General features: G+C 38.8%; 1 protein-coding gene and 1 pseudogene across 11 annotated transcripts in view; both read right to left on the bottom strand.

The window, feature by feature from the left end:
- Nucleotides 1–25,635, bottom strand: part of LOC123844704 (BTB/POZ domain-containing protein KCTD7) — an 86,550-nt gene that overhangs the window by 10,283 nt on the left and 50,632 nt on the right. For 6 of the 11 annotated variants that reach the window (XM_064593045.1, XM_064593041.1, XM_064593043.1 and 3 more), the window contains 4 exons: nt 15,030–15,199; nt 3,153–3,234; nt 1,912–2,044; nt 602–693 (listed from right to left, as the gene is read on the bottom strand). The exons of 1 other annotated variant lie outside the window; for it this stretch is intronic. In XM_064593045.1, the coding sequence (XP_064449115.1) occupies nt 602–693; nt 1,912–2,044; nt 3,153–3,234; nt 15,030–15,199 (477 nt within the window). Of the gene's footprint in view, nt 1–601; nt 694–1,911; nt 2,045–3,152; nt 3,235–15,029; nt 15,200–25,635 lie in introns of those variants that run through there. 4 more of the 11 variants (XM_064593042.1, XM_064593046.1, XM_064593047.1 and 1 more) reach the window with 4 other exon arrangements.
- LOC129045831 (grpE protein homolog 1, mitochondrial-like) lies at nt 3,249–15,020 on the bottom strand (annotated as a pseudogene).

The following is a 25,635-nucleotide window of genomic DNA, read 5'->3' as shown; positions in this document are numbered from 1 at the left end:
CCCTGCTCAGCGGGGAGCCTGCTTCTCCCCTCTCCCACTCCCTCTGCTTGTGTTCCCTCTCTTGCTGTCTCTGTCAAATAAATAAAATCTTAAAAAAAAAAAAAGAAAGAAATCTGCCCTAGCTAGAGTGCCTGGGTGGTTCGGTTGGTTAAGCGTCCTACTCTTGACTTCTGGCTCAGGTCATTATCAAGCCCCATGCTGGGTTCTGTGCTGGGCATGGAGCCTGCTTGAGATTCTCTCTCTCCCTCTTTCTGCCCCTCCTCTCCCCCTCCCCCCCTCCCCCCGCCCGAGTCACATACTCTCTCTCTCTCTCTAAAAAAAAAAAAAAAAAAAGGAAAGAAATTTGCCCTAGCTGCATTTGACCTTAGTTCAATACCCAAGAAATAAGAGACCTGGTCACAGAAAGTAAAGGGGAAACGCAGTTCACCTGCTAAAATGAATGCTTCAAATTCATAAAACTAGCCCACTTATAAACTGCTTTTACTGCATTTCAATATGTCTTTGGCAGTCTGCATTTTAGAAATATTTTGCTGTCTCATATGGATTTATGTTAACTTCAAGGGAGAAACATCCAGATAAAAAAGCTCTCCATTTCACTGACCTGTGATTGCTTTCACCACCATATCAGATACTTCTGAAATTTCTTCATTAACAGGGACACAAAGCATCTGAGGTGTAACCCAGTGCAAGGCTCTACAAAGAGGGAGAGACAGTAAAAAAAAATTCCAAGAATGGACCACAGTCATTTGTCTTGTCATTTCCTTCAGTAGAGGAGAAATACGGGGCACCGCTGACTAATGAGGCAATCCTAGGAACCAGCACACTGCCTCTAAACACATTAGGAGCTCAGATGAAGTGACCAAAATCCTAAAATGAGGCTTCTCTTATCACAAGAAAAGCAGAAGACAATTTTACTGGTTGAAATGAGATTATACTGAGGCTGAAAAGACTGAAGATTTGAGAAGAATCTGCTGCTCCCTCTCGTCATTGTCCATCACCATAATGTCCATTTAGGCTCTGCCTTCAACTTCTGAGGCACACTAGAGGCTGTGTAAGAGGACAACAAGCATGTGCCACCCAATCTGAATCCCTGAGTTTCCTGGTCACACCCTATCTTCACAGCAGAGATTCTTGCCTGACGAATGCTCTCACCATGCACATCAGTCCAAAGCCCACCTAGTTCCTTCGGGCTCCATGTGCAACCTTCCTAATACCAACTCCTCGCTTCTGGTGTGACACCATCAAGAAGAGATCTACCATTACCAGCCCCATTGTCGGGGAATCCTGTTTGGATTCCTAGGCCCCCTCTTCCAGAAGCACCTTAGCATGACCAGTCTTGGACCCATTCCCACATTTAGATGGCCTATTTCCTAAAGGTTTTGCTGCCATTGGAATACAGAGCCCTGGGGCTCACTCTACCACCCAGGGAAGATGGAGTGCTTTGGGAAGTGTTATCAACCCAGTGCAAGTGGGAAGATGTGATCAGAGGAACAGCTAAATAATAAGCACCCCTGGTAGGGAGGAGGAATAATGACCCCTACTGCCTTCTATGGATATTCACAGCTTCTTGCCTGACAAGACATTATAATGAAATGAGAAAATAATGAAATTTCCTCCCGTTCCTTGGAAATTTTGGAGATTTGAAACAATCTCAAACATCAGATCTGCTTCTTACCTAAAGCTGCTTGGAGTCAGATGCATAAGCAAGAAGGTGATTTCAGCCCTTTCCTCCTATCAATTTACCATAGTCCTTTTCCTTCCGACACCATGAAGAAGCTGAGATGCTAAGGATGGTGGGTACCTTTGATGTTAGTTGCTGTCAAGGTTTGAAATGCAAGTGTCCTGTTGACCCACAACGTGTTCTCCTGATGGTAGGTAGTAAATACAAGACAAAGCAAAACAACCAACTACCTGATCCTTTTTTGAATAGCGAGATCTTTCTTCTCATCATCTGTAGTTTCTGGACAGAACACATATTTATAGAGACGAGTCATGATGTACTTTTCGATCTGATCCATTATCTTCTCAACTCTTTCTGAAGGCACTGAAATATCCAAATGGACATAAAAGCTAAGCTCTCAAGAGAAGGATGGACAGTTTAGGAGTATGTCTTCATAGCTTTTCCTATGTAGCAGAAAACTAATTTACTAGTAATGCATTAAATATACCCAGAAATAAAAGTATAAGATGTTACATAAAAAAATACCCTTTAAAAATTTACCTCAACTTTTGGGACTGCCTTTCACAGAATCACCACTTCTAACTGAAACTGTTTGGGCAGGACCTAACAGCTGTACGCCCTGCCAAGTGGGAACACCGCAGCGTGGGTCACTCCGCACTGCTACATTAGAGAAGCACCTGAAACTCTCAAGACTGAGAATGATGGCAATCGCTCTTTCATTTTTCTGAGGTTTACTATACAACTTTGGGGAACTCTTAAGAGACGCACAGGTGGGGCTTATTTCTCAGATAGACATCTATGCTAAGTATATCCTAAAACCCAACATCAATGGAAGTCAAATTCCAGACAATTCTCTAAAAACCTACAGCTCTAGGGACGTCTGGGTGGCTCAGTCGTTAAGTGTCTGCCTTTGGCTCAGGTCATGGTCCCAGGGTCCTGGGATCGAGCCCCGAATCAGGCTCCCTGCTTAGCGGGAAGCCTGCTTCTCCCTCCCCCACCCCCCCTGCTTATGTTCCCTCTCTCGCTGTGTCCCTCTCTCTGTCAAACAAACAAACAAACAAATAAATAAATAGAAACAGCTCTAAGTCTGATTCTCATTCCGCCCCACCCAATCCGAGGAATACATAATCATGAAAAATGACTCACCAAAATGGTGATTCCAAGATGGACATTTCATTTAGAAGCATCCTAAGGGGTTTTAATGGATTCTGCCCCTACCCCAATGGGATTATTAAACAATGTTCAATAAATTACCCAACTGCTGTGATCACCTTGGAGTGATGCACACGGTGGTATTCAAAGGCCCTCTAAGGATAAGACCAGCTACCAGAATGTCAGCGGAGTTGTTTATAGGACAGAGTTGGCAAACCAGCCAGGCCATCAGAGAAACAGAGAAAGTTCTAACAGACACAGCAGTCAGACTCTGTACAATTACCAGCAATCCTTTTATGGCTGGCTAACAAAGCATTACCTTTTCCACGAGTCTGCATTCTTTCAGCCACATTCTGGTAAAAATCCTGAGTACACTCTGACTGTTCCTCAATGCTTAAATCCTGAAACAAAGGGACAAAGAGGCTACTTGGTAGCTGAAGAAAGATCATGCATAAAGCTCTAAATTTTACAAAGTTTCCAAAACCCACTCTTTGGTGCTAATCTCAAAAAGTACCTACCAATTATATGAACTCTGCAGAGGAGAAAAAACTATCCTTTAAAGTTATTTACAACTCCCATGACCTCTTACTTCTCTGTGTGTGTGTGTGTGTGTGTATTCTTACGTGGGTATAATGCATATTTTGACAATTTACATGTTTATGTACATTTCTATTTATCTGATCTACTTTGTCATTTCTCGTGGCTTTCTCACATTCCATTATATTAAACGATTTACTTAACCAGTCTACCACTGTGCATTTGGGTTCCTTCTCTTTTTGTCACTATTATGTACTGCAGCTATAAATAATTGTGTGGACTATTTCTCTTGGGTTATTTCTTTGTGATACATTTTCAAGAGTGACACTGACAGTTTAGTAAATATGAACAACTTTATAGCTCTAAGTATCTACTGCTAGATACAATCCTCAGAAACTCCAATGTCCAGCCATTAGCCATATATGTGTGTTTATTTCTCCATGGCCCCTACAACACTGGGCTTTATAATTTTCCTTTAGGTTTACTGATTATTTAGGTATAATATGTATATTTACACCTTATTTTCTTCTAAAGAATAAAGTCTACATAAAATATAAACACAGTTCAGCACAATTAACCAGATGAAAAACAAAACATGGAGAGAAACACAAAATGGAGCTAGGAACAGAAAAATGTAGTCCTTGAAGATACAGAAATTAGTGGAGTCAACCCGTACCTTTGTCTCTAACTAAACTTTCTAGCAATCATCACTAAGACAAAAATAATCACATAACTGGGTGTCCAAAATGTAAAGGTAAACTAACTCTTCAGATGAAATTCTAACACCAAACCCAGAAATTTCTCCCAAGGGTTCTCATAAAGAAGTCACTGCAGAAGAGCATGAATATGGCCTGGGACAAATTCCATAGAACTGTTTTTCAGACTGCCTTCACACAGGCCAATGAGAGCATAGAGCAAAGGCCCATAAGGCCCTGGGAAGAGCATGCAGACCCTGCCACTCCGGCTTAAATCCCAAAGTATGCCTTGGGGTCCAGACCGTGCCCTTCTGCCTTTTGCAATGTCTCTCCCAGCCATCCTCCCCTGGTTTGGGCCCTCGTCACCTCTCACCTTGAGTATAGCTGCTCTCCCCAACTGTGATCTCACTTTTCAATCTATCCTACACACCACAGTCCAACTGATCATCTCAGATTCAGATCTGGGCACAAAATCAGATTATCATCTGAGCGCCACACTTCCAATGGCTGTCCATCAGATGGATGCTGAAGCCTGCATTTAGCACCACCCTCCATCCTCCTTCCTGCTTACCCTGCCAGGTTACCATTTGTTCTGAGGGTCTGCTTTTAGTTGCCCCACCTCTCTAACACTATAAAGTTATTCTCTGTCTGCATTACTTTTATTGCTGTCCAGTCTTCCAACAGCTGTCCAAAGAAGGCTCTGTTCACACCTTACCTCTTCTAAGAAGTTGTCCTTCATTCCCTTAGTCAAAGTAACTTTATGGGTCTCACAGGGCTTACAGAGCTCTCTGACAACCCTGACAGCTGCTCTTGGTGCTTCCTTCACTATTTATGTAAGAGCCATTTGGCTGAATTAAAATCGATCTCTTGTCTAGTAAGAACTCGGTACTAAGTAAATTTTATACATTTTGAAATGTTAAGCTTTTATTTATATTCACCACAATTTCCCAGTGCTGCTTTCCATTTTATCTTTTATTTTTCATTATGCAGCTTTTAAAAAAGTTAATACCACTACACCTTTTACCTGGTCCTTAAGAATAATTCTTAAACAGTTCAATTGCACCTTGAAAATTGTTCTAAATTTCTCTACAGAAATAAGTATCTCTACAGTTGAAATATTCTAATCTACTTCACTAATTTACTTCTAAGTTTTTTCATGTTTAACTCTTTATTTGGCGGGAGTGTAAGGTGCACAGTATAGAATACAGACCGGAAGTAATCTATATACAAACTTCCCTGTCTTTTTCAGAAGCAGGTGGTAAAAGGCAACACTGTCCCTCTCATTTCCCCAGTTGTCACATAACTGGCTCCTGAGAAACTGAATTTATTTCTGGAATCCCTGGTTTATTTCACTGTCCTATATTTTATTTTTTTAATTAAAATCTCACCTAGTTGTGATATCTTTCATTTTAGGATATATTTTGAAGTTGGTCAGATTTAGAAATCTCTCCTACCGAATTCCTGCTCCCCGCCCCACCTCACAAAAAGATTATACAGTATATATATATATATATTAGAATATATATATAAATATATTAGAATAAATATAACATTGTAATTTATATTTTTCTTAGTTAGATCCAAAATACAATCCTCTCTTAATTCTTTGAATGAATTTTCCTAATTAAAGTGTTACTAATATTTAATGCCATTCATTGTTATTATCTTTAAAAATTAATATATTTTTTTAAAGATTTTATTTATTTGAGAGAGAGAATGAGATAGAGACAGAGAGAGCATGAGAGGGGGGAGCGTCAGAGGGAGAAGCAGACTCCCCGCCGAGCGGGGAGCCCAATGCAGGACTCAATCCCGGGACTCCAGGATCATGACCTGAGCTGAAGGCAGTCGCTTAACCAACTGAGCCACTCAGGCGCCCTAAAAATTAATATTTTTTAATACTGTGTTAGGCTCTTTAGCTTTTTATCACAGGCATGTCATATTGTAACTGTATTTCATGAATTTATCTTGTCATGTTACTAATTTTACACCCCTGTTAGTACACTTGGATTTTCCTGATGAGATCACTTTTCCTGAATTTCATGAAAATTATATTTCTATCCACTCTAAAAGCACTTGCTGCATGATTAGAATTGCCGGCCACTGTACCAGCAAGTATACAAAAATTAATAAAATGCTCAGAGACCATTCAACTTTAATGGGAAGACTGAATGCAAATAATTATAATATTCTATGAAAATTATAAACCAGAAGGACAAAGTGCCATGGGGCATATGGCAAATCTTTTACTTATCCTTCTTACTCCATCTATCTTCAACAATCTTCTCTAAACAGGTATGGGTAGCAGCAGTAAGTATTCTTGTTTCATACTAATGTCCATGTGAGTTAGTAGTGATCTTTCTAGTAATGCTCACGAGAAAGGATGTCTCTTTCGTGCTCTGTGGTGTGAACTCCAGCAGATCCACGGCTACTCTGAGAGAAGTCCTAATCCTACCCACCCATTCCTGCTGGGGCCTCTATGTGGAGGCAGGATGGGACTCTATCTAAGCACACTCAGTTTGTCCAATACATGGCATCCTTTCTGTACTACTTCCCAATGAGATTTCAAGCTTTTGTTTCCTATCTAGCCCTCATCTATGAATCAATCAGTAAATTTGTATTGTAAATTCTCTAAGCTTCATCCCTGCACTAAATTAGATCACCAGACAAATACATCCATGGACTAAACAATTTTAAGTCTCCTGGGAGTATTTCTTCAGAGAACTAGTTTTAATACTATGCCTGGACTTTCATGTGGGTAATCATAAGCAGCAGCTACTTGAAGAACATGTCCATAAGAACATGTTTATAAATTCTAAATACCATCAAATTATCCTCTTCTTCTCTTATTCTTACTTTAAATCATTTTGTAAATCTTTTCACATCCTTTCAGTAAGCAGAGTGGGTTTATTTTATTTATTTATTTATTTTTCAAAGACTTTATTTATCTGAGACAGAGAGAATGAGAGAGACAGAGAGCACATGAGAGGGGGGAGGGTCAGAGGGAGAAGCAGACTCCCCGCCAAGCAGGGAGCCCAATGCGGGACTCGATCCAGGGACTCCAGGATCATGACCTGAGCCGAAGGCAGTCGCTTAACCAACTGAGCCACCCAGGCGCCCCAGAGTGGGTTTAAATAAATAAAAGGACTATCATTATGGAGTTTGTGAGATGAGACTTTTTTACTATTAAGACTGTAAATCTAATTTTATTTTTATGATATGGGGGATTCACTTAGCATTTTAACAGTAATATTTTTATTTTCCTTTATGATGCTATAATTTTACTTGTTATTCTTTCTGTTTATGTACCTTCCACAATAGATTATCTATTCTTTTCATCCACTTAGGTACCTTAGACATGGCTACCTTTCATTTGCACCAAATCTCAACACTTAGAACAAACTACCTTAATTCTTCTGATTATTACTAGTACTCACTTCTAACTAAAAACTGTGACCTGTTTTACCTGTGGCAATGAATCACCTATTCCTCCCCTTGCTCCACACAATCACTGCAATTCTGTTACTATTCAGAAAATATCTTTTTATATTTCTATTTATATTGCACAGACTTACACTTCATTACGGTGTTTATTTTACAATTTAAAAGGACTCCCCTGCCACTCTGTCCTCTTATCCTGTTTTAGAGTCTTTGTAGGACTTACCACTAGGCTATATTACAAACCTGTTTATTATCTATTTTCTCCACTAAAATGTGAGGTCCACAAGGGCACTGCTGACCACCATATCCTCAGTGCCCACAACAGGGCCAGGCATAGGGCTAGCGCTCAATTAGTTGAATGAAAGAAGAAATGAATGTGACCATCTATCATCGCCCCTCCCTTTATAATACTGTAAGAACACTGGGACACAATTCTACATAGATCTCTTCTACATATCTTGTGAGGAGAGCCACGGACTGCCTTTGTTCTACACTATCTTTTCAAGGATAGCTGTACAGAAGACAGAGATAGTGCCTCCCTCAAGTAAAAGGGCAGATTGTCTACTGTCCAGTATAATAATGTTTCCATGTGAGGCGGAGGTCAGGCGAGCTTACTGCCCATTATAAAAGATCCTCTCATCTAACGTTGCTCACTGCACCCACAGGCATTATCTGGTCTTTGCATGTCCCATGGGAACTGATACTCAGGGAATTGGTGCAAATGCTGATATATTCTGGATATGGCTACTGCTGTGAGTAATAAACTGGCCTTCTTTTCTGACCCAGGAGACTCATGTCTTCTGCCAGCATCCACAAAATGATGGCAGGCTAACTTGTTAAAAGTAGGGAAAATCTCAGATCCTTCACAGTTCTTTTCAAAGGAGCTAAACTCTGGGCAGGTATGTGCTGGTAAATTTTTAGGTTCTACAAAATTCCAAAATGTTTTTTTAGTTTTCTAAGAAAAATCACAGCCTAGCCACATAAATGAACCCCTTTCCTCAAGTATTTTTTTATTGCTTGGGATCATCTTTTCTATAATGTCTGCATGTAAAGTCATCTTATTTTTCTTCCTAAAAATTTTTCCTTTGTAGTTTAAAAGTTTGACAAGCAGGTGAATTCCAATACTGAGAGGTATTCTGTATACTTTCTTAATTGTCTGGTTGAAATTTTTTCCCCCCAATCTGTTTTGAAAACTTTGACTATTCCCTAATTGTGTTTTCTATGTTGTTCATCTGAAACTCTCATCTTTAGAATTTAGAATTCCATGATTTGTTTTCTGGGTTACGTTTCTTTTGTACTGTAGTAACTTTGATTTATTTAGGTGTTGGCTTTGATGTCCATATTGTTTGAATTGCTGGTTCCTGTTGCCTTCAAAAAAAATTTTTTTAGGGGCGCCTGGGTGGCTCAGTTGGTTAAGCGACTGCCTTCGGCTCAGGTCATGATCCTGGAGTCCCTGGATCGAGTCCCGCATCGGGCTCCCTGCTCGGCAGGGAGTCTGCTTCTCTCTCTGACCCTCCCCCCTCTCATGTGCTCTCTCTCATTCTCTCAAATAAATAAATAAAATCTTTAAAAAAAAAAAAAATTTTTTTTTAGGAAAACAAACATATTAGGGCTTTAATCCTCTTAAATAAAATTTTAAAATTAAACATTAACATCTCAAGTAGACCAAGCATGTGGTTCTTTTGAGACAGTTCATCTTACTAGGGAATATACCCTGAGGTCATTAGTAGCTAGCTGAATACAGATTTAAACATTTCTACATTTTAGATGAACAAAACAGGGCAAAAGTAATTGATTTTTGTCAAATTCAATTACTGGCAAAATAAAGGTGGTGAGAATTGTTAAGGTACATGTGTTCCTTTCACATCTCTAGGGAAAAGTCAATAGTTGATCATTTTTAGCAGCTGGCTAGTTACTAATTACAAATGAGCTCACTTACGTTCTTTACAAAGGTCATCATTAAATTTTTTTTAGCAAGAAAAATGTAATGCAGTGGGTACTGGGCTAAATACTCTGGTAACTCACATGCTACAGTGAGATGCAGAAGAACCACAGTACAGCCAAGCACGGCCAAGTAACCACACAGAATTCCCAGACAGTGTATTCATTTAAGATACCTTGATGTCCGCAGAGTTTGAGCTGATATAGCTTATCCATGATACTTGAGCTCTAGTAGCGTCCCACTGGCCTCTGCTCTAAGTATGAAACTATTAAACATGGAATCCTTATAGCGGCTAGTTAGAGGCAGCTAAGCTTCTTTCACCACACCCACCAAGGTAGGTCTTGGTGTGTGCCCATCAGCTTCTACCTCACCTTGGTAACCAGCACCGCTGTGACCAGCTCTTTCCCTTCAATAAGAATGCAGAACAAAGCCTCACACCTGTAGGGTCAAACCTGGCTTTTTGAACACCTTCTGAATGTGGACTTCAGGCATTACAAGGCTCTTCTATAGGTTCTTCCATAGATTTTATAGAGTTATCATCTTTAATTTTTTCTTTTGGAACACACATTTTATTGCTTTCTCCAAAATGCCTACAACCTCTAGCAAGTCCTTGCAGAATTCCTAAATACCATATAATTTTGCCTCCTCTGCAACAAGTTCTTAGTATCTGCCAAACCTCGCTTTTATTTTTCCATCGGCTCTTTCAGTTGTTCTTCTAATTTGACCTTCTCTTCCAGGAGTATCTTCTCTGTAGAGGAAGTATCTCTCTTCTGTTCCATTTTGACTCATGTCCTCTCTTCCATTCTGGCCACCGCTCTTTTGTTTTGTAGCCGTGCACAACAGGAGAGGGCCTGAGAGGCGATGCCAAAGCTGGGAGCCTGTCTTGCCAGCCTCACCCACTGAGGGTTCAACTCCATAATGTTTTAAAATTTCTCTCACATATCACTGTATTCTTCTATGTATGTTCTTATTTTATTCATTCATCACTTTCAACATAGTTACCAACTCAACCTTTTATCTACTTTTAGTTCTTATGATATACAGATTGTACCAGCTCAGATGCTTTCCCATTGCTTGTCACCTCACTTCTCATCCTTTGTGCTTCTAATTTACAATTGTGTCCTGGGTTACCCCCCCATGCCCGTTCCCCAATTTTCTTAACCACAATTAGAAGCCTATTTTGTAATTAAAGTTTCTTTGTCTTGGATACATATTTCTCCCCTCTTAACAGTAATTACATAGCAGGGCAAACTACACCTTGCATATACACATAGTTTAGAATAGTGAAGTCATTTTAAGGTACAGGAGGACATCTATCTTTCTAGAATTTATTCTGAGGAGGAGAAGGTAAATGAACATACAGCCACATTTTAAACTATAATTTTTTTCTCCTTTCTCAGGTTTAGAAAAACAGTTTTTCAAAGAGAATTAGTATGGGAAATTTTTTAAACTTATATATGTAATAATGTCAGAATTTTATAGAATGAATGGCTGGGAATAGAACAATGAAAGTAGCAAGAGGTCTTCCATTGTGTTTGAATGCTTCTTTAATAAGGGAAAAAACATATTTGAATGACTGCTAATAAAGGAATCTTTTTTAAAAAACTGTATTGAGAGGGGTGCCTGGGTGGTGCAGTTGGTTAAGCATCTGACTCCTGGTTTTGGCTCAGATCGTGATCTCAGGGTTGGTGAGCCCTGTGTCGGGCTCTGCAGTCAGCATGAAGTGTACTTGAGTTTCTCTTTCCCTCTTCTTCTGCCCCTTCCCTCACTCTCTTGCTCTCTAGCACTGAAATAAATCTTTTGAAAAACTGCATTGAGAAACCCACAAAATTCACTTATTAAAAAGCTTTAATGTCCAATAAATTAAAGGGTATGTGTTTTCAGAAGTAGAGGGTAATACAGGCTACGCTTTCAGAATAGGGGAGTGTTTCCGAAGGATTTATTAGTAATTAACAAGGGCAGGATTTAAACAATTTGAGCAGCAAAAGTATCTCTTTGATTTAACTGCAGTCTGTTTTGTGTGTGTTTTGAAAAAAAATTTTTTTTATTTAAAGATTTTATTTATTTATTTGACAGAGAGAGAAGCGGAGAGAGAACACAAGCAGAAGTGGGAGAGGGAGAAGCAGGCCTCCTGCTGAGCAGGGAGCCCGATGCCTGAGGGGCTCGATCCCAGGACCCTGGGATCATGACCTAAGCCGAAGGCAGACACTTAACAACTGAGCCACCCAGGTGCCCCTGAAAACGTTTTCATATAAATAAACTTGGGGAAAAATTCTTCATTTTTTGGCAGGGATCTCAAGTTAAAAAATAGGGTTTTCTAGTTATGATGGAAAAGGCTAACATCTAGTTGGGTCTCTGTAATACTTTTAAAATTACCCTGGGCACATAAGGTTTTGTCCAAATGACAAAGAAACCTATACATCCTTCATTTCTTTGGTGACCAGATACATCCTGGAATCCATGGCCACTCTTAGGCCTATTTAAAGCTTGGTTCTTACAGTGAGATTCTTAAATTCTAGTTATTTTTGTAATGATAAGAAGTTTAAAAAACTAAACCTTGTAAATTCCTCTTAGCTTCTTCTGTATATGCTACCCCCCCATAAAATTTAAATTCTTGCTATGATGAGTTCTAAGAAGAGAAAAGCGTCTGATAACAACATTAATATAAATGGATTTTGTGTTAATGATGCAGCTGCCTATCTTGTTTGCAATAAAAATATTTCTTATTCTAAAGAATATAAAAAGGAACTATAAGAAATACATATTTTAATATTAAATAGCTAATAAGATTAATCAAAAAGAAAAAATGGCAAAATAAACCAGCTTCAGAAGAGTCTTAGCAAACAACAGTATTTGCTGAACAGCAAAGCATTACATTGCATTATTGCAGTGTGTATGAATTACATAGGGGCTGAATGAAATTTCAGCCCAAGATGAGGAAATTAACAAAAAAGTCTGAGTACAGATAAGGTGTTTCATGACAAAGATAAAATGGCTGAAAAAAACCCCAACCTTTTTAATGCAATTCTGTAAATATTTAGTTTTCTAGACTTGATCCATATGTGGAAAAGACTGCTCACCATTGGCATACACTAGGATTAGAGAAAACAGAAATGTAGTAGATAAAGATATGGGCAAGAGTGGCTCATTGTTCTGGACCTCAGAAATTTTGGGAAGACTACTACTGTGGGACGCAACAGAAAGAATTACCAGTTGGGGCGCCTGGGTGGCTCACTCAGTTAAGCAGCTAATTCTTGATTTCGGCTCAGGTCATGATCTCAGGGTCCTGGGATTGAGCCCTGAGTTGGGCTCCCCACTCAGCAGGGAGTTTGCTTCTCCCTCTCTCTCTGCCCCTCCTGTTTGTGCTCTCTCTGTCTCTCTCTCAAATAAATAAAGTCTTAAAAAAAAATAAAAAAAATTAACCAGTTAATGGCAGTGTCACCAGGGTAGGTTCAAACATATAAGAATGAGTCTTCATTAGAATAAGATGACTTAGAAAGTCTACTTGGTGAGAACAACATTAAGTTAAGGTTTTAGAGTCTTAAGTCTAAGCCTAAGTTAAGGTTTTGAGTTTTGGTGAACGGAGTAGAGAGGGCACCTTTCACTATGACACACTTCATTACCTCACAGCAACTATCTCAAGCTGTACTCAATCAAATTCTCTCAAAAAACTTAAATGATTAAGTGATTTGAAGCTAGTTAGTTAAGATTGGTTCATTCTGGTATAAAAACTGTTTCATTTATTTGAAAGGATATTTAACTTGCAGCCAAAGGCAGAAGGGCTTCTCCAGGGACATTTCAGTTTAACAACTGTCTGTTCATTATCAGGTATGCGCCAGGTATTGTGCTAGATGCTAACCACACATGCAAAAGACTTGGCCACTCAGCCACAGAACATTTAGGGCTGTGTAGAAATGCAAAACAGGTTGCAAGATGGCTCTTCAAATGGAAGCAATCTAGGCCCTATCCAGTTCTCTGATATCAATTCGTGATGCCTTGAAAACAGGCACGATGGTAGCTGCACCAGTTAGTTACCGTTATACTTTAGTGTATTGATTTAAAAGTCAACTAAATTATTACAGAACAAGAGCACATTATAGTTCTGAGCAAAAGAAAAATGAATAAATCTGTTCTGATGAGCTGATTAAATAAGCTGACTGGTTTTCTAAAATACAGCATTACACAGTATCTGTGCTTTATGTACTATAGTATATATGCCAAAATAGGATAGATGTCCTGGAAACATTCTGTATGGGCTAGAGAATAAAGAACTACAAAGCCTTAGTTTTTACCTCTGGTTAAAAAAGGAAAGTTGCACACCACGTGAGCTCTGATATTTCCATACTGAGGAAGTCTATCGTTGCTTCTAACCCAAAACATCAATGATCTATGCTTTCTTTAAATGTTACTATCTGGGGCACGTGGGTGGCTCGGTCGTTAAGCGTCTGCCTTCAGCTCAGGTCATGATCCCGGGGTCCTGGGATCGAGCCCTGCATCGGGCTCCCTGCTCCGCGGGGAGCCTGCTTCTCCCTCTGCCTCTCCCCCTGCTTGTGTTCCCTCTCTCGCTGTGTCTGTCAAATAAATAAAATCTTTAAAAAAAAATAAAAAATAACTGTTACTATCTGCTTACAAATACTTTGAGGGGGAAAAAAAAGGGCTGCTTACTTATTCTCAGTGTAACTACACACCAAAAAAACAAGAAAGCTTCTTTTCTCCTTTACTAACTGAATTTGGTATTTAAAAAATATTTTGGCAGAAGATGACTGCTTATTAGCCTAGTGATCCTGACCACAGCTGGAATACAGCCAAGCAGTTCATCACCTTGCTGCCTTCTTCTCTTTTTCAAGACTTCCTCACTTCACAGAAGGGGCTTTGAAGCTAATTCTGAGTTTAATAGCTGAAGAATGCTACAAACAAATTGATCACTGTTTAAAAAAATGAGTCCCTTTACAAGTAGTCTTATGAATTATTGCAACTGAAATTACAGTTTAAGAAATTATGGGTTAAAGACACACATGTCGAAGGCACAAGTTCTAGTTCCGACATGGGCAGAATGTAGCTGTGTAACCTTCCCCATCTATAAAATAAAGGGACTGAACCCAGATAGTTGCTAAGGTCCCTTTCCACATCTAAATTCTAGCTTTCCCTTCTCTACCTGAGCAAGGAGAGGTATTTTGTATCAAAATACAAAACAAAACAAAAACAAAAAACCCTGACATGAATGCTACCTGGTCTAACAACTGTTACTTAGAGTTCAAGATCTACTATGTTCTTTCTCTTGGCAGTTTATACTACTTACAAGGTGACCGGTTAGGAAGGCTTTTTACTAAAGTACACGATATAAGTGGCTTCACTGTCAGACTTTCCGTGCAAAGATGATCCAAACACCACTGACTTGCAGTGGAAAAGTACTAGCCTGGGAGTTGGGTTTTAACTTGGTTCAGTGACATTTCTTAGGTAAGTAACTTAACATCTCTGGGTCTTGATTTTCCCAGGTGTAAAGTGACAAAGTTACACTAGATTATCTCTAAGACCTTTCCTAAAACCAAAACTCCAAGTCTCTAAGTGGTTACTCTCAACCTACCCTTTTGTAATGCATTGTTTCCAAAAACATCTTGGTCTGCTTATAGATTTCTTGGCCTGTCTTGTGGAAGGTCTTGAGAAATTCTATGAACTCTTTAGACACTCTATCCGTTTCAATGCTGGCTTGCCGGTTTATGGAAGGACTGGGAGCTTTTGCTTCCTGAATTTCTGCTGGGAAAATTAAACATAATGAGTTTCATTACATAGAAGATCCATGCATGGAATTACTTTAAGTATGTAACTTAAGATTATTTAAATTATGCTTAATCAAAGTTAAACTTGAATTTCAATTACTTTATGTTTAAATACTTGGACAACTTTACTTAAATTGAGCTAAATCTATTTTATGACTAGGAGGTACAAGCAGATAAAACTATATGATATTCCCATTCAAATAAAAGTTGTTCTACTAATATTTTCTTAGCCAAAATATATCATGCTTTGATCTACATACTTAATTGTAAAAACTGAAATAGCACTACTATCTTGAACTTTCTCAAAGACTGCATGAGTTTATGAAACTAGTCAACAAGTAAAATAACAATCAGTAGAAGCACAAAAATGTTAGGTTACTTATAAGATGTTAACTCTTCCAAATCCATTCTACCTGTCAAAGAGGCTAATCTGTTTATGTGGAGACTAACAATTATTTACCCACCATTCAGTTTTCAAGTCATACTGCTCAAAGTGAAAGAATGCATCCAAAGTAGCACAGTGATGACAGAACATAGAGCAAACAGGCAAGCGAAACAGATCAAACACTGTCTACTCAGCGGCCACACAACTCTTTCCTCTCTTCAAAATAATACACTGAAAGGAAAATGGGACCTTTACAGAACAAAGATAAGGGTGATGCGATAAAGTGCTCAAGGACAGCATGAACTGTATCACCAGATCTCAGACCACGTTCTAAGCCTCCTGATTTTGAACTGTGCTAATTCAATAACTGTAACAAATTAAATTACCTCATACTCCCATGAAGACAAAGTATCTTTTGAAAGTATTGAAATCAACTTATTACCTGCTGTCTCAGAGTAACTTCTTATAATTCCACTTTTTAAACTTTAGTACCTGCAATACATTTTAATGATGAAGGTGCACTAAAGTTTTAAGACTGGACTATTCAAGGGGCGCCTAGGGGCTCAGTCAGTTAGGCATCTGGCTTCAGCTCAGGTCATGATCCCAGGGTCCTGGGATCAAGCCCCACATGGGGCTCCACCCTCAGCAGGGAGTCTGCTTAAGGATTCTCTCTCCCCTTCTCCCTCTGCCTGCCCGCCCAACATGCTCTCTCTCTAATAAATAAATAAATCTTAAAAAAAAAAAAAAAGAAGAAGAAATCTAACAGTTCAACAGGAAACTGGGTAAAGAATACTGAGCAGAGAGGAAACATAAATGGATCTTAAACATAGGAAACATGCTCTATCTCACTCATGATAACAAATTCGCAAATTAAAACTAAATGAGATGCCATTTTAAAAATTAACAGACAAAAATTTGATGCTGATGGGGATATGGGGAGAAAGGCACTCTCATACTGTGGAGGTGAGAATGTAAAATGATATAACTGCAATAGAGTGCAATGTGGCAATAATCGTCAAATTAAAAATACATTTATCCTGGGGCGCCTGGGTGGCTCAGTTGGTTAAGCAACTGCCTTCAGCTCAGGTCATGATCCCAGAGTCCCGGGATCAAGTCCCGCATCGGGCTCCCTGCTCAGCGAGGGGTCTGCTTCTTCCTCTGACCCTCTCCCCTCTCATGCTCTCTCTCACATAAAGAAAATCTTCTAAAAAAAAAATACATTTATCCTATGACCCAACAATTCCATTTCTCAGAAATTTTCTGACATAATGGCACATGTACAAAATGAAATATGTACAAGGCCACTCATTTTAGCACTACTTACAGCAGCAGAAGACTAAAAATGGCACAGATATTTATCACTAAGGGACTAAATAAATTGTGGCTTAATCCACAAAATGGAATACTGTATAGTCTTAAAGTATTTTTAATGTATTAAAAAGGAAGAGTTCTTAAATGCTCAATAAAAAAAAAAGGACAGTATGTAAGGACAGAGAGCAGAGTATATGTAATAAAAATACATGTGTCTATAAATGAAAACAAAAGCACATAAGGATACACAAGAAACTAACAACAAAGGTCGTGTGCATATGGGAAAAAGATGGTGGCAGTGGCTGGAAAGTAGATGGGTGAGGGACCGTACACCTTTTATTCTGGAGCCATCTGAATGCACTACTTATTTTCATTTTAAGCAAATAAATAAATCAGGTACAATTTAACTTAAAACAAAAACTGGCAACACCCTTCCTGAAACACTTTTTACCAGTATGGAAAACCAAAAGTTGTATTTGACATCCTGTATGATTAGAAAAAGTTCTTTAATACTTAAGGGTTTAATCCTTCACTCAAACTGATAATTCCACTCCTAGTCACGATGGAATAACAGGGATTGGGTTTACCCTACTGCCCTAACAACTAGAAAATCCAGACAAAATATATGAAATAATGGTTTTTAGATACTGGACAATAGACAGATGGTAGAGTAACTCCTGAGAAAAGTAGACAAATACGGTAAGTCCTAGGAGTACCCCAGCTTACTACAGGGAGAATTTTTAGGCCATGGCACAGGGGAAGGCAAGGCAACTCAGAGTCTAACAGACTGGCTGAATTGGGGAAAGAGCATTTAAAGCTAAGGGAGGCCAAAGTCCCTAGAAACTGCATGGCAAAATGAGAGGATGGGGCTGCATAGAAAAAATTCCAGATAACTGCAGAGGGGTTCCCTCGAGTCTGTGACTGAGTACTGCATGTGTGTGTTAGAAAACTACCAATGACTGTGTACAGAAGCAGGCAGAACAATCCCCAGAGCACACACAACTGGGAATAATTCATTTCCCAACAGCCAGGAACAAAGAACATCAGCAATGGCAAATGTAAAAAACATTTTCTCATTTAAAAAATTTTTTAGAGGGGCGCCTGGGTGGCTCAGTCGTTAAGTGTCTGCCTTTGGCTCAGGTCATGATCCCAGGGTCCTGGGATTGAGCCCCGCATCGGGCTCCCTGCTCCACGGGAAGCCTGCTTCTCCCTCTCCCACTCCCCCTACTTGTGTTCCTTCTCTCGCTGTCTCTCTGTCAAATAAATAAAATCTTCTTTAAAAAAAAAAAAATTTTTTTTTAGAAGATAATTAACGGTTTACAGCTAAAGTAATAATAAGGGATTGTGGGATTTATATCATATGTGTAAGTAAAATGTAGGACAACAATTGCACAGAGTGGGAGGAAGAAATCTAACAATACTATTGGTAAGGTTCTTATATGTAAACTGGTATAACACCATTTGAAGGTAGAGTAGTTATAAGGTATTTTTTAAACCTCAGAACAGCCACTTAAAAAAGAAAGAAAGAAAGAAAAGAAGTACAGCTAATAAGCCAATAGTGAAAATAAAGATATAATCATATAAAAAACAATCTACCAAAACAAAAATTTTACTAAATATAAATAGCCTGAACAGTCCAATATAAGTAGCCTAAATAGTCCATGATCCCTATATATCTTTTCTCTGAGAGAGGCAGAGTTCAGGTACAGAGGAAGAAGATGAGGCCCAATGGGTATTCAGAAGGGAAGACAGGAGTAACTTCCCCTATATCACATTTTGGCTAGGATCCAGATGGCAACAGCTTGCTCTTCAACTTCAAATCTTAAGATTTTAATACAGAAAATTTTTAATGTAGAATGTAATTATATAATGTAGATATATATACTATATGTATATAATATATGTTATTTAATATAAATAATACTTATTTCAAGGATAGAGAGTCTGCCATGAGTATCCAGCTTTTCATTACCCCATCTACACAGTCTGTTTAAAAAGTCTTCCTGGGATGCCTGGGTGGCTCAGTCAGTTAAGTGTCCAACTCTTGATTTCAGCCCAGGTCATAATCTATGGATCGTGAGATCAAGCCCAATGACAGGCTCCACACTTGCAGTGGAGTCTGCTTGAGATTCTCTCTCCTCCTCTGCCCCTCCCCCCATGCACATGCACGTGAGCTCTAAATAAATAAAAATCTTTTAAAAAGTCTTCTTAGCAAGGTTCCTCAAAAAGTTAAAAACAGGGGCACCTGGGTGGGTCAGTCAGTTAAGCGTCTGCCTTTGGCTCAGGTCATGATCCCGGGGTCCTGGGATCGAGCCTGACATCGGGCTTCCTGCTCAGCAGGAGGCCGGGCTTCTCCCTCTCCCACTCCCCCTGCTTGTGTTCCCTCTCTTGCTGTGTCTCTCTGTCAAATAAATAAATAAAAAATCTTAAAAAAAAAAATCCTAGAGGAGAACATAGGCAGTAACCTCTTCGACATCGGCCACAGCAACTTCTTTCAAGATACATCACAACATCGGCCACAGCAACTTCTTTCAAGATACATCTCCAAAGGCAAGTGAAACAAAAGCAAAAATGAACTTTTGGGACTTTACCAAGATAAAAAGCTTCTGCACAGAAAAGGAAACAAAACAAAGAGGCAACCCACAGAATGGGAGAAGATATTTGCAAATGGCACTTCAGACAAAGGGCTGATATCCACTTCTCAAACTCAACATCTAAAAAACAAGTCAAAAAATGGGCAGAAGACATGAACAGACACTTCTCTGAAGAAGACATACAAATGGCGAACAGAGACATGAGAAAATGTTCATCATCATTAGCCATCAGGGAAATTCAAATCAAAACCACACTGAGATACCACCTTACACCAGTTAGAATGGCAAAAATGGACAAGGCAAGAAACAACAAATGTTGGAGAGGTTGTGGAGAAAGGAGAACCCTCTTACACTGCTGGTGGGAATGCAAGTTGGTACAACCACTTTGGAAAACAGTGTGGAGGTTCCTCAAAAATTTAAAAATAGAGCTACCCTATGACCCAGCAATTGCAGGTATTTACCCCAAAGACACAAAAAGAAGGGCCATATGCACCTCAATGTTCATAGCAGCAATGTCTGCAATAGCCAAACTGTGGAAAGAGCCGAGATGCCCTTCAACAGACGAATGGATAAAGAAGATGTGGTCCATATATACAATGGAATATTACTCAGCCATCAGAAAGGATGAATACCCAACTTTTACATCAACATGGAAGGGACTGGAGGAGATTATGCTAAGTGAAATAAGTCCAGCAGAGAAAGTCAATTATCATATGGTTTCACTTATTTGTGGAACATAAGGAATAGCGTGGAGGACATTAGGAGAAGGAAGGGAAAAATGAAGGGGGGGACTTGGAGGGGGAGATGAACCATGAGAGACTATGGACTCCAAGAAACAAACTGAGGGTTTTAGAGGGGAGGGGAGTGGGGAGATGGGTTAGCCTGGTGATGGGTATTAAGGCGGGCATGTGTTGCATGGAGCACTGGGTGTTATACGCAAACAATGAATCATGGAACACTACATCAAAAATTAATGATGTATGGTGACTAACATAACATAATAAAATTAAATTAAAAAAAAAAGAATAAGTGTGAAAGAGTAAAGACAACCTGAATATGTCAATTATCAAAAAAGAACATGCTCACGTAGTAAAGATGACTAATACCACTTCTAGTACTAAAAACATTTTATATCGCCATGTTAAAAAGTTTACTGAAAAAATCCCATGTTTCTCAGATCCAAACAAAATAGGGGCAGCTCAGTAGAATATTACAGTTCTCCTTACTTTTTCAGTGGTTCTGACTATAGTTATATAATTTGAACCAAAAGGTAGATAGTCTGTAGCACAGTAAGAAATATATATTTGGTCTCTGCACCTGGGTTCCGTGGACAGAACTCCTAAGACCCTTGAAATTTCCTGAGTTACAGAGACGAGAGGAGCATCTGTTTTTATTTATAACAAGCCCCTTCCTTCCTTCCTTTTCTGAATTTATGCTAATGAGGTGACTCTGTGGACCCCTAGATAGCTTAGGGCTATCTAAAGAGAGGCTAATCACCAACCAGAGGAATCAACCCTGCAATTAGAGGGTTTAAACTTTGAGTCCCACCCACCCCACTCACCCCTCAACTTCTGACTTCTGACTTTTCAGACGGAGGGGGATGGAGACTTTTGATCACCAATGATTTAATAAAGCTGCCATAAAAACCCCTAAATGATTAGGTTTGGGAAATTTCCACATTGGTAAACATAGCGAGGTGCTGGGTGTATGGCCCACCTCAGAGAGGACACGGCAGCTTGGTGCCACCCCACCCCCGCCCCATACCTTGCCCTATGCATCTCTTCCATTTGGCTATTCCTGTGTTGTATTCTTTATAATAAACTGTAAGATAAATAAAGTGTTTTCCTGAGTTCTGGGAGTCATTCTAACAAATTGTCAAACCTGAGGAGAGGCTTGTGGGAATCCCCGACTTATAGCTGGCTGGTCAGAAGTTTGCGTGCCCCGACTCCTGGGGGCTGCAACTGGCCTCTGGGGTGGGGACAGCCTTGTGGGACAGAGCCCTTAGCCTGTGGATTTTGTGCTATGGAGTTTGTGCTGACTCTGGGTAGTTAGTGTTAGAAAAAGGACTGAATTGCTGGCAACCCAGTTGGTGTCAAAGAATAAAAGACTCCAAATATGCAGTAACAGGGAAAAAATTTCTCATAGTCCTGATCAATGAAAGTCAGAAAACAGTCACAATTATAAAATCAGTTCTAAATTCAACTTGGGGAATCATTACTTCAGTTTCATCTAAATGCCAAAGTGGCCCTCATGATTAAAGTAGCAATTCATTAGTGATCCTTCAAACGATGTAATCAACACTATGCTTCTACTTAATTAACATCTGAAGTTTAGGTCTTGGGATAGCACTGAATGCTGGAGGATTACATTTTAAGTCTTATTTTGAAATAACCTCAAATTTACAGAAAAGCTGTCAGACTGTCACAAAGAATTTCTTTAGGGGCCTCTGGGTGGTTCAGTTGGTTAAGTGTCTGACTCTTGGTTTTGGCTCAGGTCATAATCTCAGGGTGGTGAGATCGAGCCCCCGCTAGGCTCTGCACTCAGTGGAGAGTCTGCTAGAGATTTTCTCTCTCTCCCTCTCTCTCTAAAAATAAATAAATCTTTAAAAAAATAATTTCTTTATACCCTTTACTCAGATTCACAAAATTATAACACTTTGCTATATCTGTACTATTTTTTCTAAATTTTTCAAGTAAATTGTATACATCATGCTCTTTATCCCTTAATATGCGTGCTTCCTAATAACAAGAATATGCTTTTACATTACCATGGTATAGTTCCTGAAAAAGTGAGTGTTTTTTTCTTACACAGGATTCAATTGAGAGTCATGTCTTCACTTGGTGGTCAAGCATACTTAGTCTCCTTTAACCTCTAAGGACTCCCGGCCTTCCTTTGTTTTCATAATACTGACAACTTTAAAGAATAGAGGCAAGTCATTTTATTGAATACCCCTCAATTTGGGTTTCTCTGCCGTTTCCTCATGATTGGATTCGGGTTATAACTCTTCAGCTTAAATATGACATAATACATGGTATGTTCTTCTCAAAGTATCATATCTGGAGGTACATAATGTCCATTTCCCACAATTACATAGTTACCATTTCTCTATTTGTAATTAATTAATTAGTTGTGGGAATTAATTTGAGATCATGTTAATAATTTGTTCCTCAGGAAACTCTCTCCTCTCACCCCAGATTTAGCATCCAGTGATGAAATTTGCCTGAATCAATTCTTACTATGATGACTGCAAAATGGCGATTTAATATCTCCATTACTCTTTTCATATTTATTAGTCAACATTCTATGGTAAAAAAAAAAAAACAAAAAAACTTTCTCTGGGCTCCTGGGTGGCTCAGTCGGTTAAGTGTCCAACTCCTGATTTCAGCTCAGGTCATGATCTCAGGGTCATGAGAACAAGCCCCACATCTGCATCTGCATCTACATCCATAGCTCTGATCCTGCTCAGCAGGGGAGTCTGCTCAGGATTCTCTCTCTCTTTCCCTCTGTCATTCCCCCTGCCCGCCTGCACTCCGGAGCACTCTCTCCCAAATAAATAAATCTTTAAAAAAAAAAAAAGAGCTTTCTCTTCTCCTTTATTTAATCATTTATTTATTTTATTAGTTCAAAGGACTAATGGATTATTTTATTCAATGTAGATCTACACCCACACTCCACTTATTGTCCTTATTTAATACTCAAATTTGGCCAGGTGAAATCCACAGAAGCTGGCTTCTGGGTCTTTGACATGTCCCCAAATTTTGGGCAGCCCTTCTTTCCCTGCTCCAGCCCCTGAATCAGTCTTTTCTCCAAAGAACTCATGAGTTCACTTCAGTGAAGGTGAGTATTTAGAATCTAAGGTCTGGGTGGAAAAATTGGTATTTTAATTCTGAAAAAAGAAAAGAATCCTATGAGCACTGCCTTTAGATTAGTTTGTGAAAGATGCATACAAGATTCTACTCAGGACGACAATAGTCTACTTGAGCTCTAAAAGAAAAGGGGCTTTCAAAATGTATGAGCAAGTATTTCAACTTGGCCAGTCAACTATGACTTACTCTGTAAGCTATAATAGCTCACTCAATCTTACTTTAGAAATCTAAAAACTGTAAGTAAACTCTCTGAGTCTTTAATCAAGCTATTCCATTAACCTTCTGTGAAGGGCATCCAACTCTTAACAGGATATTAAATATTCTTCAAACTCATTAGAAGGCTGTATTTATGTTCTGTTTACCACCAACCTGCCTTGGTTTAAGAGCTTTCTTTCATGCCACCGACAGAAGCAAGAAAAATATCAAGAGCAAAGGCATCATGTATTAATGAAGTAAAATAGAGAATATAGAACACAAAAGGCCTATTTTAGTTGTGACTCAATAAATTAAAACCACATTTAGTATAGGCTAACTTTATCCACAGGCAAAGACCAAATAAATCAGTCTGAAATGCAAAGTTCATCTGTAAGCAGTCTGCAAAGATCAAATAGGATCTTCTTTTCTAATACACAAACATCAATTTTTTTCAGTACTTTGAGGTCTCTATCTCCCTATGCTTTCTATAGACGAAAACCAACTAAAGATTAAAAATCTAAGGTAATAATCTACCATTTGAAAAGAAAAGAAGCTAAGAAGTATACCAATAAAATTTTAAAAAAATAAAAACAACTTGGAACTTTTAAAATACAAATCTTCTTTCATAATATAATGCACATGTACAAACACTCTTAGGATACGATTTTTTAGAAGTAGCAAGGATAGTCACCGAAGGTACATGACTATTACGCACTTCAGTAATAGAAACCTCACCAAATACCATATAGACATAGATACAGATATATACACACACCCACATTTACTAGAGATCAAGGGATAGTGGGAAAAAATAGACCCTATACATCAACATATTATATGACCTTGAGTAAGTTACCTAATGTTTACGGGCTTTCCTACTGTCACTTATAAAAAGAGGCAATTAGAGCCACTGGGTTTTGTAACTTCTTTACTATTTCATATTTCACCATGTTTTACCATTTCACTGTATATCATAATTTCATAAGGTTAATGAGACTTTGCCAAAGCAAGAAACAGAATTTAAGCTTAATAAGAGTTATAACCCGAACCCAATCATGAGGAAACAGCAGAGAAACCCAAATTGAGGGGTATTCAATAAAATGAATGGCTTTAATACCCTTGAGCTCTTTACTAGTAGAGCTTATTCTACCAGAAAAACAACTTGTATTTTTAACTAGCTAACATTTATTGGAGACTTACTATGTTTGTCAGGTACTGTGCTGAACTCTTTTAATTGCATCAGCTCATTTAATTCTTAAGACATGCCTACAGGAGGTAATACAGTCCCTCAGAATAGACAGAGCTTAAAGAGATTAGCTTGCTCAAGGTCACAACAGCTAGTAAACCACAGAACCGAGACTCAAACAAGGGGACTCCAAAGCTTATGCACTTAACCACCATGCTACACTACTTCCTCATAAATAAATCATGAGCCAAATTCATCCTTAATTTAATCTCTAACAGGTACTAATTATTCCCTTTCTAATTACAGTACAGAAAATTGCCACAAGTGACAGCCAACCTAGAAACAACTCCAGATTAATCATGTGAACAAAAAGAGTATTTAAAGGCTTGCTTTTATTGGGACGCCTGGGTGGCTCGGTTGGTTAAGGGTCTGCCTTCAGCTCAGGTCATGATCCCAGGGTCCTGGGATCGAGCCCCACTTTAGGCTCCTTGATCAGCAGGGAGCCTGTTTCTCTCTCTTCCACTCCCCCTACTTGTGTTCCTGCTCTCGCTATCTCAATCTTAACAACAACAACAAAAAAGGTTTGCTTTTATTAAAGAGAAGTGCGGTGTTTTGGGTAATAAGCAACCTTTCTTTCTAATAAACAAAGTAACATCCATTAAATCTGAAAGACCAGCAAAGATCTTAAGGTGTGATATCATTATTCAAATACAAAAACAAAACAAAACAAAACTCCTGACAATTACCCCAGGTGGTGGGGTTTGTCCAAGAGAACATCTCTTCTGATAACATCAGCCTTATCTCCAACACCATTTCAAATTTACTGAATAACTCTGATTACCAATATAAAGGTTCAAAGACTAAGCCCTAACAACA

The sequence above is a fragment of the Mirounga angustirostris genome, unplaced genomic scaffold (assembly GCF_029215605.1).
Source record: "Mirounga angustirostris isolate CCGP_5_RB_7025 unplaced genomic scaffold, mMirAng1.0.hap1 SCAF_5, whole genome shotgun sequence".
Lineage (NCBI taxonomy): Eukaryota > Metazoa > Chordata > Mammalia > Carnivora > Phocidae > Mirounga > Mirounga angustirostris.
The sequence above is the reverse complement of the archived record's forward strand: the minus strand, read 5'-3'. Positions and strand labels throughout refer to the sequence as shown.